The 15,209-nt window shown below is 39.8% G+C and overlaps 1 protein-coding gene across 1 annotated transcript in view; it reads right to left on the reverse strand.

The window, feature by feature from the left end:
- SEZ6L (seizure related 6 homolog like) overlaps positions 1-14,967 on the reverse strand; it is a 636,929-nt gene extending 621,962 nt beyond the window's left edge. Inside the window, exon 1 of the mRNA XM_082244006.1 lies at positions 14,444-14,967. Within this exon, the coding sequence (XP_082100132.1) occupies positions 14,444-14,654 (211 nt within the window). The 5' untranslated portion in view covers positions 14,655-14,967. The remainder of the gene's footprint in view (positions 1-14,443) is intronic.
- Positions 14,968-15,209: the final 242 nt, after the last annotated feature.

Here is a 15,209-nt window from a genome sequence, read left to right on the forward strand (position 1 = left end):
TACTAATCTAACTGTTCAGCCAATCTCTGTTCACAGAAAGAAATAGACTCAGCATGTTCTGATCCGGCTCAATAATTTTAACATAAAGTGCAGGAAAATTGGTAATAGAAAGGTGCTGGTGGGCTGAATAACTCAATGGCTTCACATGCCTTTTGGAGGGGATCATGCTGAAGAGTTCAGCTCTATCATTCCAGCTAGTGAATCTCCATAGGCATGCACAGGGGGTGTTCCAGGCGTGCCTAGGCACACCCTAAACACTATGTGCAGTGCCGATTCCCCCTGCTTAGGCTACCCCCCCTCCTGCTGCTGGCTTTAATCCTCTCACCCCAGCTGCTGCAGGGGATGTTTCAGGAGATGGAGAGCAGAGGAAGGGGCTAGTAAGTATGTAATTTACCAGCCTCTTCCTTTTCTAAATGAACACAGTGAACACACTCGCTCACTATGTCTATTCATAACGTAGCATAACAAACTGTGCTTACTATGCTTCAGTTTGTGAATGAACAGGAAACCACTCAGCATAGAGAAGCTTCCCATTCATTCACTGTCCAGTGCAGCTGAGACTGCAGAGAAAGGCATGTGTGTTTGAGCTTTAGGGTGCACACCCTAATGCAATAGGCTGCACACACCTATGGGAATCACTGTCTTTTTATTACAGCAAGATGAATATCAATATTCCAAAAATCTTAATAAGATATAAAGAAAAATGAGGAATACAGCTCACCACCCTGTTGTGCTCTTCTTTCCTCTATAAAAGTGCAAGACACAGTCTTCTCCAGAGGCAAAAATACAATATAGCATTAAAAATTTCCAGCATTCATGCAGCTCCTCCAAAATCTTATTTTATTGAATCAGTAAAAAACACAGGGAACTTGTGCAATTTAGCCCTGTGGGGTCTACATCATAAGAGCTATACAAAGCTAAACAACACCTATTCAAAATATATCTTGGTTTGAATGCCCCTTTATAGGGTAAGTTCACCTTGACAAAAAAAAAAGGCACATTATGCTGTTCCAAGTGGGTACAGCAGCATAGTGCGCTAAACCTACCATCAAGTCAGTGCCATCCTGCTCTTTTAAGCCACACATTCGCAGTGTGTAGTCCTGTCAGAGCCGCTGAGCCCATTAGACAACATTAGCCCATTAGCCCATTAGCCCATAGACAACAGGTTGCAACACTATGCAGCTCAAAGAAACAGGACATTGCTCCCTTCAATGGCAGTAGAGGGAGCTGGTCCCAATGGCTGCTTTGTCCCTAACATAATTTGGGATGACTGTAGAAGACTGTAGAAGACTGTAGAAGAATTTAGGAAGGGTTTTTTTAATGCAGTTATGGCCTACATTTTTTTAAATATATGACACAATATATAATAAATATATGTACAATAACAAAGAAACTGCGATAAGTCTTGGAAGTTGTCAATATTTTTGTATTCCATTTAGCAACTTTGCAGTGAGTAAAAAGGTATACTCACCTTTACCAAAAAGAACACTATGCTTTATAGGTATAGCAGCATAGTGTGCTAAACCTACCTTCCAGCCAAGGCAGCCTTTCAGTTCAAAAAATTTGCACCAAAACTGTATAAAAAAGAAGCCTTCTATAGGACGGAGCAGTCGTTGGGACCAGCTCCTCCTAGTGACATAGGAGGGAGTGACATCCTGTTCTTATGGGCTGCGCATGTGCAGAGTGAACTCTCCTGTTGCCAATAATGCACTTAGAGTCTGCGACAGAATGAGTACACACTGTGTATGTGCAGCCTGAAAGAAAAGGGTGGCACTGGCTAAAAGGTAGGCTTAGTACACTCTGCTATTGTACCCCAATTGTTCTTTTTGGTAAAAGTGAAATTACCCTTTAATCAGCACATAGTTACTAAATGATATTAAAATATATTGACAGCTTCTAAGACGTATCTCAGTTTCTTCGCTATTGTAAAATATATTTACATGCACATAAACATCTAGGCTAGGGAAGTCACTGACATATGAAGGTAATGTCATAATTTCTCCATTAGTATTTGTCATCAGATCCATAATGCGCATGGCTTTTAAGACCATTGTATTAATTCTATAAATAAATATAGGCAATTTCTTGCTTAGCAGCGGTGCATTAAGTCATATGTACCCTGATGTATTGTATATAAATGTGCACATGCATAAAGATGTGAAAGCAAAAGATGGAAAAGGCAGGTTAATATCTTCAAAGCCAGTTCAACCAAATGAAATAAAAAACATGACGGTAATTCAAACGTGGAGCAGAGGCATGCATTGCTGACTGCTGAATGAAGGTTATAAACCCAGAACACCTCTACATCTGCCTGCATAACATTTGGCTAATTGAATTGAAATATTTAGATGCTGTAGGTACTAACCATATCAATTTGCCCCCAAGACACAATAAAAGGAATACATCCATCAAGAAATTAGAATTGGATACAGCCTTCTGTTTATTCCTGCAATAGCTGGCGTTGTGTACAATTGCTCAGTAGCTTTTTTTTCCCTATGGATGACAGTTTTGTTTCAGCAAATAACAGACTATAGTTTTTTTTTCTGCTGACAGAAACAATTCAAATAGTTCAAAAATATGCAGTCTTAAGATTGCCACCAAATAGCCCTGAGTGATTTATTCGTTTTAAGCAACAAAACAAATGTTTCAAATTCAGTACGCATAAAAACATAAATATAAGCTACTGGGTTTTAAAGTTATGCTGTACCAATTTTTCTGCACCTGACATCAGACTTATTCCTTATGTACCAATCATGGTCATTCAACACAACTTTGATTCATTCATGGGAGTTAGCACTGCAAAACCTCTCTACAGTCAAAATCTGATACATTTATGTAAACTCAAGAACAAAAGTGTAAATTTTGCAGCTTTCTGCGGCTTGCTTCTGGTAAATAGCTAAACACACAAATAAAATACAGTATATAGGAGCGGTTTTACCTGCCTGTCAAGGAATTTGTATTTCTGGCCATTCTGGTTCGGAGGTTTGCACTACTCTGCCACACTGCATAACAGGCCCTGACTGACCATAGGGTGGCCAGCTGCATGTCCCAGGACCAGGAGTCACATACACAGTGACACAGAGTGATGGTGTTTGTGGCTCCTGAGCCGGGGGGGGGGGGGGAGCCCGCGGGGCCAAAGGCAGGAAATAAAAGGCTCTCCCAAGCTGCCTGTCACCCTTCACCTGCCACCTGGAGCAGAGCGCACGGCGCCTGCTAATGCTCAGCCTGATCACTAATGATTTTTCTCCCCTCCCGTCCAACTGTCGGCTGTTGGTTGTGTGCACGCCGCTGAGACACGTGTCAGAGGCAGAGTGCTCCTTTCTAGATAGGGGCCCTGAGGTCACCCACTGAACCCTTCCCTCCCCCGGTCTTATCCAGGATGCATGGCATGTTCTGCCATTGCTGGAACCTTCCATTTTCTGGGATATAGTGGTTAATTTATTTGTCTTAAATGTCATTTGAGACTTGGAAAATAAGAATTGATTGGAAGTGATTTTTCCAATCTAATGATGGGGGAGTCTCTGTGTAATGTATCTGGGTGATACGATTGTGTACAGCTACCATGTGTCCGTTTATTATACAGGGGTGGGCAGACGTGTCTGATCATATGTCTAATGTTACCCTGAGTCCAGTGGATATATTTGGGGTTATCATGAATCCGGGTGATTAAATGTTTATTATGAGTGCCAGTGATATACAGTATGTGAGGTTGCTAGGAGTCCAGGTGATTATATAAATGATCTCACTGTAAAACACCTGGACTCAGAGTAACCCCATATATATCAGCCAGACTCATAATAACCCTATATATAATGACCCCATATATACAGTATCTCACAAAAGTGAGTACACCCCTCACATTTTTGTAAATATTTTATCATATCTTTTCATGTGACAACACTGAATAAATGACACTTGAGTGCACGTGCTCAGCGTCATATCCAGAGGTTATCTTTGGGAAATAGATGCATGTGTACTGCCAGCATTGCTGCGAAGGTTGAAGGGGTGGGGGGTCAGCCTGTCAGTGCTCAGAGCATATGCCGCACACTGCATCAAATTGGTCTACATGGCTGTCGTCCCAGAAGGAAGCCTCTTAAAAGGATGATGCACAAGAAAGCACACAAATAGTTTGTTGAAGAGAAGCAGACTAAGGACAAGGATTACTGGAACCATGTCCTGTGGGCTAATGAGACCAAGATAAACTTACTTGGTGTCAAGCGTGTGTGGCGGCAACCAGGTGAGGAGTACAAAGACTAGTGTGTCTTACCTACAGTCAAGCATGGTGGTGGGAGTGTCATGGTCTGGGGCTGCATGAGTGCGGCCGAAACTGGGGAGCTACAGTCCATTGAGGGAACCGTGAATGCCAACATGTACTGCGACATACTGAAGCAGAGCATGATCCCCTTCCTTTGGAGACTGGGCCGCAGGGCAGTATTCCAACATGATAACGACCCCAAACACACCTCCAAGACGAACATTGTCTTGCTAAAGAAGCTGAGGGTAAAGGTGATGGAGTGGCCAAGCATGTCTCCAGACCTAAACCCTATTGAGCAAATGAAAGGTGGCGGAGTGCAAGGTCTCTAACATCCCTCAGCCCCCAGCTCCGTGATGTCATCATGGAGAAATGGAAAAGGACTCCAGTGGCAACCTGTGAAGCTCTGGTGAACTTCATGCCCAAGAGGGTTAAAGCAGTTCTAGGAAATAATGGTGGCCACACAAAATATTGACACTTTGGGCCAAATTTGGACATTATAACTTAGGGGTGTACTCACTTTTGTTGCCAGGGTGCACAGCTAAAGCTTACTGATTTTCTAGCAGAACCTCTGTCTGTGTCACTGTTGAAGAAGGGAAATGTCTTTAATGGGGCCTCTAATGGCAGTAAAACCTGACAGGTAAAACATAACGAAGAAAAAAATCTTGGCAATAGTTATACTTACATCTTTAAAAGGCAGAATTTTTTTTTATATTGGATCCCAAATCATGGGTGCAAATAAGAGGAAGACATTTAAAAAACCCACTTATCTTTATCAGTATAACCATCACTTGGTGAAGCCATAATTTTTCATTTGTATTGCCTTTATATAATCCACTTTACAAGCATTCCCTGGAGGAATGTTCAGCTATAAATTAAAAGAAATATCATCACATGAAAGAAACCTTTATGTAAGACTGTAATCCACATGTGATCCCCATTCCCCACTGCCAAAAAATATTCTGTTTTCAAATTAAATGCTAGTAAACTAGGGACTTACAAACTGATTGTGATGTCACATGGTACTGATACATTGGTAATCTATGTGAAAGATACAGTGTTGATCTTTGATCATTGTTAATAACACAAAGGATTTTTCTATTTTTATATGTGGGAGCTTTATATGTGCAGGTGAAACTTGTAAGATGGACTCATATGGACCCTGTAATATTAGTCTTTACATTGGAAGTCAATGGTTTGCAGGAGGGAGTAATGCCATCGATGGGTACTGCCTGTGTACAGAACATACAGAATGAAGGTGGTTGATGGCATTCCTTCTACCATCTGGTGCTGGGCTTGCACCTCTGTATTGCATCAAGGTGACATCACATGGCACTTAAAAAAAAGTAGGGGGACATCACTGGAATCAGCTGCTATTAAAAGGATATTCCATAAGTCTGTCACATATCAGAGAAAAAGAGTATACGCTAAGGCCAAATGGGATGTTAGATAACTGTGAAGACTATTGTTCCCCATGTATGTGGAAAGAGTACCTGGTATTCCTTGCCCTTAAAACCAATCACAAGGAAATATCATTTTTAAATGAGCTAAACAGACTGTTTTATTTCACTTTCTATTCCAATCTAAAGCAAGTAGAAATACTTGAATGTTAGGAAATGCTGTTCTGCTTTTAAATATTTAAATAAACCAGTTATTCAATTGCATTATATTGAGCTGCCACCTAAGAGTCTAAGCTCTAAGTTATATACAGTACCTATAAAGTGTTACGTCGGAAAAAATGTCTGCTGAGACCTTTTGTATTCCACCATCTTAGACTCCTTCTCAAGCCCATGCAGTTCATTATCTACTCTGCTGTGACATCTTTAGCAAAAGGGTTATCTTCATACCTTGTTACCATTGGCACCTAAATGATCTGGCTAACCCAAAGCCACATCTGCAAAGATTGTGAGGAATTGTTTAGAATTACAGTACAATAGGAAATACAAGACGAAGCGCATAGGACAGCATGTTAAAATGCTTTACCCTGCTTTTTTCCACTTGAATAAACTAGTTATTTATAGCCTGACATGCTTAACCGTTATTACATTTAATTGGTAGCAGGGAGGCTTACACAGCACATACAGGGCAATATAAAGAATTCTCCTTAACAAAGTTAGCCAGCAGAACATGTATGAAAAGAACAATCAATATAGGGAGTAATGTAATCTTGTAGCACAAAATGATATGGCAAACCAGCTTCCACGTACTTGACTTGTGAGCACATATTTACTGTCACAAAGCACTGATACATCATTGTATCAATTGCCCACATTTTAACTGTTCTAACTCACATGGTAGAACTGTCATATTTCTGCCCATGTGTTCTTATAATAAGATATCCATATGTTAAATACATCTCATTATAAAACAGCTGTCAAGAGAAACCACTTAATATTTGTAGAAAAAAGACAAAAGCAGAGGTTAGAAGAGAAAATGTATTTTCAAACACTAAAAATAGGTCAACCTGAGCCTACAGTTCAACTGTTTCAACCAATGTAATTGGTCAGCTTAAATGAAGTTCAATAGACCAGTCTAATTTTAGAAACTAGGAACAGATGCAAGTAATAATACAATGCCAACAACAGTGGGTTTCCATATGTGCCACATATTTCAATTAATTCTTAAGTTCCACCAGGCAAAGTTTGTGAGGCACAATAATAATCTCGTGTTTAGGCACTGTGGTCAATTGCACAACAATCTGGCTGCTGCATTAGGTTAAGGGCTGTGTTTTAGAGTCAAAGGCCATGATTAGAGCTCTTTTGATCCATCTGTCGTCACTATGTATACCCAAATTAAATTAGCTCTGAGAGTGTTTCTAAATGAGTTAGAAAATATTTTGTGATTTATTAGTTTGTGATGTACAGTATACATATATATCCAGTTATTTTTTGTTTACAATAATGGGTGCAGGAGGTAAAAGAGGTAAACCGTTTTGCATTAAAAGTCAATGGCAAATGTATTTAAGCGATCTCTCGCCATTCAATACATGTTGGTATTAAGACACCAGACTGATTGCCAGGAGAGCCATACTAAAACATTGGATCGCCAACTCCCCACCCACCCTATCCGATGTTAACTCTGAACTCCAGCTCTTATGCCGTAGAGATTGGATGGACCTACACCAAACCAAACTACCACATCCTGATCTGTTCCTTAAAAAATGGCATGTTTTCATTGATGCTTCCTCCTCCTAACATCTGCAACATGGAACTTTGACCTTTACCTCCAGTCATTACCTTATGGCCTGAGAAACCCCCAACCACTATTATTATGTTATAGCTAATCATAACCATTTAGGGGTCTCTCACATATGATACCATCTTGATGTATATGTCTAGTATAGCCTGCCCGTGCTTTTTGCCCCCCCCCCCTCCTCTACTGGCTTAACCGAGCCTAGGCTCTTCCTATCCTTCCCCCTTTTCTGACAGGGCCCTGCTCTACTAGCCCACCCCCCTAGCATCCTGGACCTACTCTCCAACCCTCTCTCCTCCTCTCACCACCCTTTGTGTTCCCCCCAATCACCTCTCCCCAACCCCTTATATTATAAAGGTAAATCTGTTTGGTTGTTGTATACCTTCTTGGAAATGTTCCGAAGCTCAGATGTATGCCTCTTGGTGTAACTCAGGAATTCTTTGTATACTGAATTGTGTTTTTCACTACAGTTTCTGTTCCGTACAAAGTTATTGTACCCTGTTTTACTGTCTGAACTTCAATAAAAAGTTATATAAAAAAAAAAAAAAGACACCAGACTTACAACAGTCCTGCCCTAACAGGAAATGAGGGGAAATCCCCCCACCCATGTAGGGACACAGCCAGCAATAAAAGCCTGACAGAGGCACTAACCCTTTCCAAACTGAATAGCTATAGTTGGACATTAACAGGTTTATTGAAAGCCAATATTTGCATTTTTGGTAGATATGGGTGAATGTTAGTCACTCACAACTAAGGCAATTTTTCTGACAATATAGAATTTCTTGTCTTCCACGGCCCACCCATGTAATCATGTATTAAATATAACAGTTTCTATTGGTAATCAGAAAAGAACGATATTACCATAGTCAGAACCAGTGCTGGACTGCCAGATAGGCTCTCCTATGGTGTAATGTTTTCAGAGAAATAGCACTACCTGACATGATGACATGAAACACTACCACAGTGGCCGTTACAGAGATGCCATATTGTGTACAGTGTTACTAATGCAAAATGTTTCAAAAGATTTGTATTGCAATAGGTGGTGTTACTAAGGTATCAAATTACCATATGCCATGCCACTGGGGTGGAATAGGACACATGCACCATACTGTCATGTGTGATACACAGGTGCTATGTACTATGTTATCAAGCCATGTTGCCATATAACATAAAAAACAGGTGTCACATTGCACATTGAACCATCAGACAAGTTGAATTGTGGGTATTACCAGACATACCTATAAGTTGATTCAGTAAGTAGCATCCCACCAGCATTTTACTAACAATATAACTGTTTCATAAAGCAGTATTATTTCCATTTCCAGCCAGTAGTGTATATGCCATACATTGCTGTATATACAGTGGGTACGAAAAGTATTCAGACCCCCTTAAATTTTTCACTCTTTGTTATATTGCAGCCATTTGCTAAAATCATTTAGGTTCATTCTTCTTCCTCATGAATGTACACATAGCACCCCATACTGACAGAAAAACACAGAATTGTTGACATTGTTGCAGATTTATTAAAAAAGAAAAACTGAAATATCACATGGTCCTAAGTATTCAGACCCTTTGCTGTGACACTCATATATTTAACTCAGGTGCTTTCCATTTCTTCTGATCATCCTTGAGATGGTTCTACACCTTCATTTGAGTCCAGCTGTGTTTTATTATATTGATTGGACTTGATTAGGAAAGCCACACACCTGTCTATATAAGACCTTCCAGATCACAATGCATGTCAGAGCAAATGAGAATCATGAGGTCAAAGGAACTGCCTGAAGAGCTCAGAGACAGAATTGTGGCAAGGCACAGATCTGGCCAAGGTTACAAAAAGATTTCTGCTGCACTTAAGGTTCCTAAGAGCACAGTGGCCTCCATAATCCTCAAATGGAAGACGTTTGGGACGACCAGAACCCTTCCTAGAGCTGGCCGTCCGCCCAAACTGAGCTATCGGGGGAGAAGAGCCTTGGTGAGAGAGGTAAAGAAGAACCCAAAGATCACTGTGGCTGAGCTCCAGAGATGCAGTCAGGAGATGGGAGAAAGTTGTAGAAAGTCAACCATCACTGCAGCCCTCCACCAGTCAGGGCTTTATGGCAGAGTGGCCCGACGGAAGCCTCTCCTCAGTGTAGGACACATGAAAGCCCGCATGGAGTTTGCTAAAAAAACACCTGAAGGACTCCAAGATGGTGAGAAATAAGATTCTCTGGTCTGAACTTTTTGGCCTTAATTCTAAGCGGTATGTGTGGAGAAAACCAGGCACTGCTCATCACCTGTCCAATACAGTCCCAACAGTGAAGCATGGTGGTGGCAGCATTATGCTGTGGGGGTGTTTTTCAGCTGCAGGGACAGGACGACTGGTTGCAATTGAGGGAAAGATGAATGCGGCCAAGTACAGGGATATCCTGGACAAAAACCTTCTCCAGAGTGCTCTGGACCTCAGACTGGGCCGAAGGTTTACCTTCCAACAAGACAATGACCCTAAGCACACAGCTAAAATAACGAAGGAGTGGCTTCACAACAACTCCGTGACTGCTCTTGAATGGCCCAGCCAGAGCCCTGACTTAAACCCAATTGAGCATCTCTGGAGAGACCTAAAAATGGCTGTCCACCAACGTTTACCACCCAACCTGACAGAACTGGAGAGGATATGCAAGGAGGAATGGCAGAGGATCCCCAAATCCAGGTGTGAAAGACTTGTTGCATCTTTCCCAAAAAGACTCCTGGCTGTATTAGATCAAAAGGGGGCTTCTACTAAATACTGAGCAAAGGGTCTGAATACTTAGGACCATGTGATATTTCAGTTTTTCTTTTTTAATAAATCTGCAACAATGTCAACAATTCTGTGTTTTTCTGTCAGTATGGGGTGCTATGTGTACATTCATGAGGAAGAAGAATGAACCTAAATGATTTTAGCAAATGGCTGCAATATAACAAAGAGTGAAAAGTTTAAGGGGGTCTGAATACTTTTCGTACCCACTGTATTTCCCCATTCATCATTATTTATTTACATATAGCAATACATAACCCCATGTTAGTAATATATACCTTCCATTAAGAAAAATATGTCCCCTAGTCAGCAATATACACCAGATAGTAGTATATACACCCAGGTTGTAGTATATACCTATGTTAGCACTTATCCTCAAGCTAATATGATTTACTTTAAATTACTCTAAATTACTCCAATATATGGCTGACAGTTACTACCATGCACATAGCAGAATGTTCATCACCTTCTACAACAACAAGTTCCTCCTGTTTCTCCTTCTCCAGTCCCAGCAGTGATTATCAGTATGAATTAATCATTGTTTGGCCTTTTAGATGGTCCCTCATGTTTATCTGTGTCCTTATTAGGCATTTAACATTTTAGTAGGCTGCACATCCCCCTGACTTACTGATACAATGGCCAGTTAGAATCAGAGAGCAACTATGCATCATGCTGGCAAAGGTAAGAAGAATGCTGTGACCCCCTACTGCCTGCTAATGGTGAGTTTCATGCTGTGATGCAGATAAGGAGGCAAGGTTCAAGTCAGATGCCATAATATGGATGCATAGTATTGGAATACTAGAAACAGGTGTTCTTCACTGTCACCCTCAAGCATAGACCTACCATATTCTGTGTTGCTTTTAGTACCCAATGGGATTCTACCTTGATTGGCTAACAGAACCCATGACCTTGTGATATCTTTGCCCTAAGAAGAAAGTAGTATACTTTCTTAATAAATCCCATCTCACTGGGCTGGAGAAAAGTTAACCCTACAACATGGTACTAGGAGCTTGCACATGTGGATACAGTGAACAAGTAAGGGGTCTTTAATAAAGCACCAACCAAGGGGATTGGCTGAACTTTTATAGACTGTTATAGACTAAACACCAGTAAAAATGTGGTTGAAAATTTAGACCCACAGCCACCACATTTTCTTGAGAAGGAGGGGTCAATGCTATAATGACTGTGTTCAGATTTTATTCCATACATACAAAACAACAGTAAAAAAGAGATCCAGTAAGCCATCTAACCAAAAGGACATCTAAACAAACTTCTTAGCCAGAAGATCCTTCAGAATATTCTGGCACCTCATTGACAGTAGTTATGACAGATGTACAAAATCAAAACTAAAAAATTGAAGTTATTTTTAAAAACCATAAATCATATGATCGGTTTTGCCCAGGCAGAATTACTACAGGTATTCTTCTGCGATCCAACAGTTTTTTCAGAATTCCATTAACTGGCAAGCAAATCACAAGAGAGATGCAGATAATATACATTGACATATGATGTGGCAATTCTATTCCACAATCAAAGATAAGATCTCCAGCAGACAGGCATGTAGTGTTGAGAACAAGGACATAGGCATTAGTGTGCTTTTCACTTAGTTCCACATTACAAACAATTTTCAGCAGCCATGACCATGACATTGCCTTTCTGGAGAGGTAGCCAACTCTATTACAGAGATACAATCCTATCATCTCTTACATCTCTTATGTTAACATTATATACAATACCACTGATAGTGTTAGACCTGTGTCTAACAGACAACAAATAATGTAGAGTGTTGGTTTTTCTTATGTCTCAAGGTCACTTATATTGACCAGATAATTTCATTTTTACAAATAAACTTTCCAAAGAACGCAGTTTAGTGTGCATTCAAAAGTGTCCATTCTGTACTCATGGTCCTTTTCCTTCTTGCATGCAGTAAAACAGAACTGTGAGGCACATTTTGCGTAATGAACAATAAATGTTTAATAATCTGCTTAAAAATAGTACAGAGAGTTCAAGTAGAGTTCCCAAAATATTTCACACACCATTCATTCTGCTGGGTTATAACGTGAAGGAAGCACCACATACTTGGTGGCGGGGAATCTTTGCAATAGCAAATTGATATCTGAAACCCTAGTATATTGTACATTAATCAGCCCTGATACGGAGCAGCCAATCATAGATAATATTTTATAATACGTGCTCCAGAAACTGCAAGAAATGTATACTGCAAAGTACTGAGCTTTGTGTCTTATTACAGTATATATATATATATATATATATATATATATATATATATATATATATATATATATATATATTGTTTTATTGTTCTGATGGTAGTACTCAAACATTCATTTTTTTATTTCTTGGATTGTAGGTCTATAGTGGATACATTTTACTGATATAAATGTTCTAAGGCACAAAATGAAGAACATAAACTCCTAATAAAACCAAACAAGTATTAAAAAGATAAGTTCTGGTTCTTGAACCCAATTCAAACATGTTTTCAAAGCAAAGTGATAACAACGAAACTCTTTAAACAAATGATTTGAGAATGCTGATTTAAGCTAATAATCTAAATCTACATGCAGTGGTTGACGATAGCAAATATTTATACTGTACTAATAACACCATTAACCCCTTTCTGAATTCATGCTAACCTTTTGCATACAAATCAATAGAGATTTGAAGCCTGTAGGATTCCTTGACCTCAGTGATCTGTTAATGAATTATTGAAAACATTATTGGTATGCTATGTAAGACTGTAGTTGGTGCAAATAAAAGTTTCTTTGCTACACTCTGTTAAACAGTCTGACAGATGACACAATTTATTGTTCTTTGACTATGGTGCTGTTTACTTCTTCAAGGGTTGAAAGTGCTACATCTGAGACTGACTTTGACAAGCTGTGCAGAGATGCTACTATGGGGATCTAAATTCTCTTGTCTACTTGTAGATCTAGGAGAAGGATTGTGTGAAGCCAGTATTATTAAAAGTCTCAGCTGGATACACAAATGTTACAAATACATCACATCAACAGATACAAATCCAATGCACTCTCTCGGTACTATGGAGTCCCACTAATTGGGCATCTTAATGTATAGACAGTCACTCAGTTGCCACACTAATTCACCACCCCTGGTTTTCCCAAACCCTTGTGTATATTTTCAATTATCACCACATCTTCAGTGCTCTCAACTATATCAACATTTTCTATTTCCAGTTAAGTAAGTGAAAATGATGCAAACGTCCATCAGGACTTCCATGCACAAGAGCCTGCAATGCACATCTATAACGTGACAGCCAAAGACTACTACACTCTTGGGAGTCTTCTCTCTTTTACCAAGAAAGAGGCCATATGTTTTAATAAAACATTTCCTAGCACAAGGATACATAGACATCACAAAGCAGAAGAGATAATACACATCTGACGATTAGCTCAACTGATTGGCAGTGAAGATGGAAAAAATTGACCACTCTAGAAAGCTTTAAAAAATAGAGCAAAGGGAATAAAAAAAAAAAGATTGAAATCATATCCACAGTGTGAGAATTGAGAAGCAAAGATCAAAACAACTGAAAATCTTGCTCCCCTGCCTTTAAAGATATAAAAATGAATCTTGCTAAAAGATTAACTTTTGCTAAGCCACTCAGAGAATATTTGGCTTCAAAAGAGTACCAGGTGCTTTGGGATCATATTTGGACATTGATACTGCCCTGGTATTTTAATGAATAAAAACTCCCAGAGTGAGAAAGTTTTTTGACAAAAGCCCACCTTGCTTCCTAATTTGAATGGGAGGTATATCAGAATTCTATGCTGAAACAAAGCCTAGACTATTCTAACTAACAAACTGTTAAATTGCCTATCTTCAGTTTGGGAACATACATATGTTAACTTGTAAAATGCACATAATAGGATTTCACGCTGATGGAACAGTGGACCACTTTTTGTACTTGTCCAGTAGGAAACTGTGAGCACATGTGCTTTTTGTTCTTTTATAGACTACTTTCTTACGGAAAAATCTTCTTAATGTGACTGTTGCAGCACCAAGATCCTTATTGAATAAGCTTAGAAAATATAGCCGTTCCCTGCTGCTTAATTTCTCTTAAAAGAAATCAGAAACATTGCAAGGCAATGCTTAAAGCACTAAAATAGAAACAGTTAACAATTAAAGGAATAGGGTAACTGAGATGGGAGTATAATAGTAATGACAAGCAGTGATGCTGAGCATCTTCTTACCTTCAGCTTGGGCTCCTAGAAGGAGGATGAGGGAGATCAAGATGACAGGGTGGACATTGAGACCAAGAGATTCGCATATTCCACGGACCAGCATGATAAAGCCCCAGACTCTGAAGATACCAGGATTAGCAAGGGTAGTTGAGCAAGATTTCCAGCTCAGCTCCGCACATCCAGTGAAAGATGTCTGGGGGTGAGATTCACAAGGATTCATTCATGTGAGCAACTCTCCTGGTGTGGCTATTGATTAAAGGGGAAGAGGAAACAGAGGCACAGCAATGCACAGAGAGGTCTCTGTGCTTGTTTATGAAAAGAATGCTACTGTACTGAAATGGAGAAGGAGGGAGTGAGAAAAGGCAGCGTAATAAAGAAGAGAGAGAGAGAGAGACACAGAAAGAGGGCAGGCAGGGAGTAGAAACACTGGGAAAGAGAGAACGGAGACGACAGCCACACAGAGAGAGAAGAGTGAATAGCAAATTAAAGTGAACAGCATTGATCAATAAAGAGAGATGACATGAGTGAATTAATGTGCAGTGAGAGGAGATTTAAATAAAAAAAGAGAGAAAAAAAAAAACAATGAAAAAAAAATGCAGTACCAACCTAATGTGTCAGACTGTGTGTTGTGCTCTGGTAGGCTGCTGCTAGGAAGCATTCATAATATATCATCCAAGGCAACGCACTAAGAGAATGCAGGCACACAAAGTGCTACAAGGCACAGACACATGGATGGGAAGGCATGCAACGGAAGAAACTGCAGAGGGAAACGTGC

The sequence above is a fragment of the Pelophylax lessonae genome (genome assembly GCF_965119305.1).
Source record: "Pelophylax lessonae genome assembly, chromosome: 1".
NCBI classification, from domain to species: domain Eukaryota; kingdom Metazoa; phylum Chordata; class Amphibia; order Anura; family Ranidae; genus Pelophylax; species Pelophylax lessonae.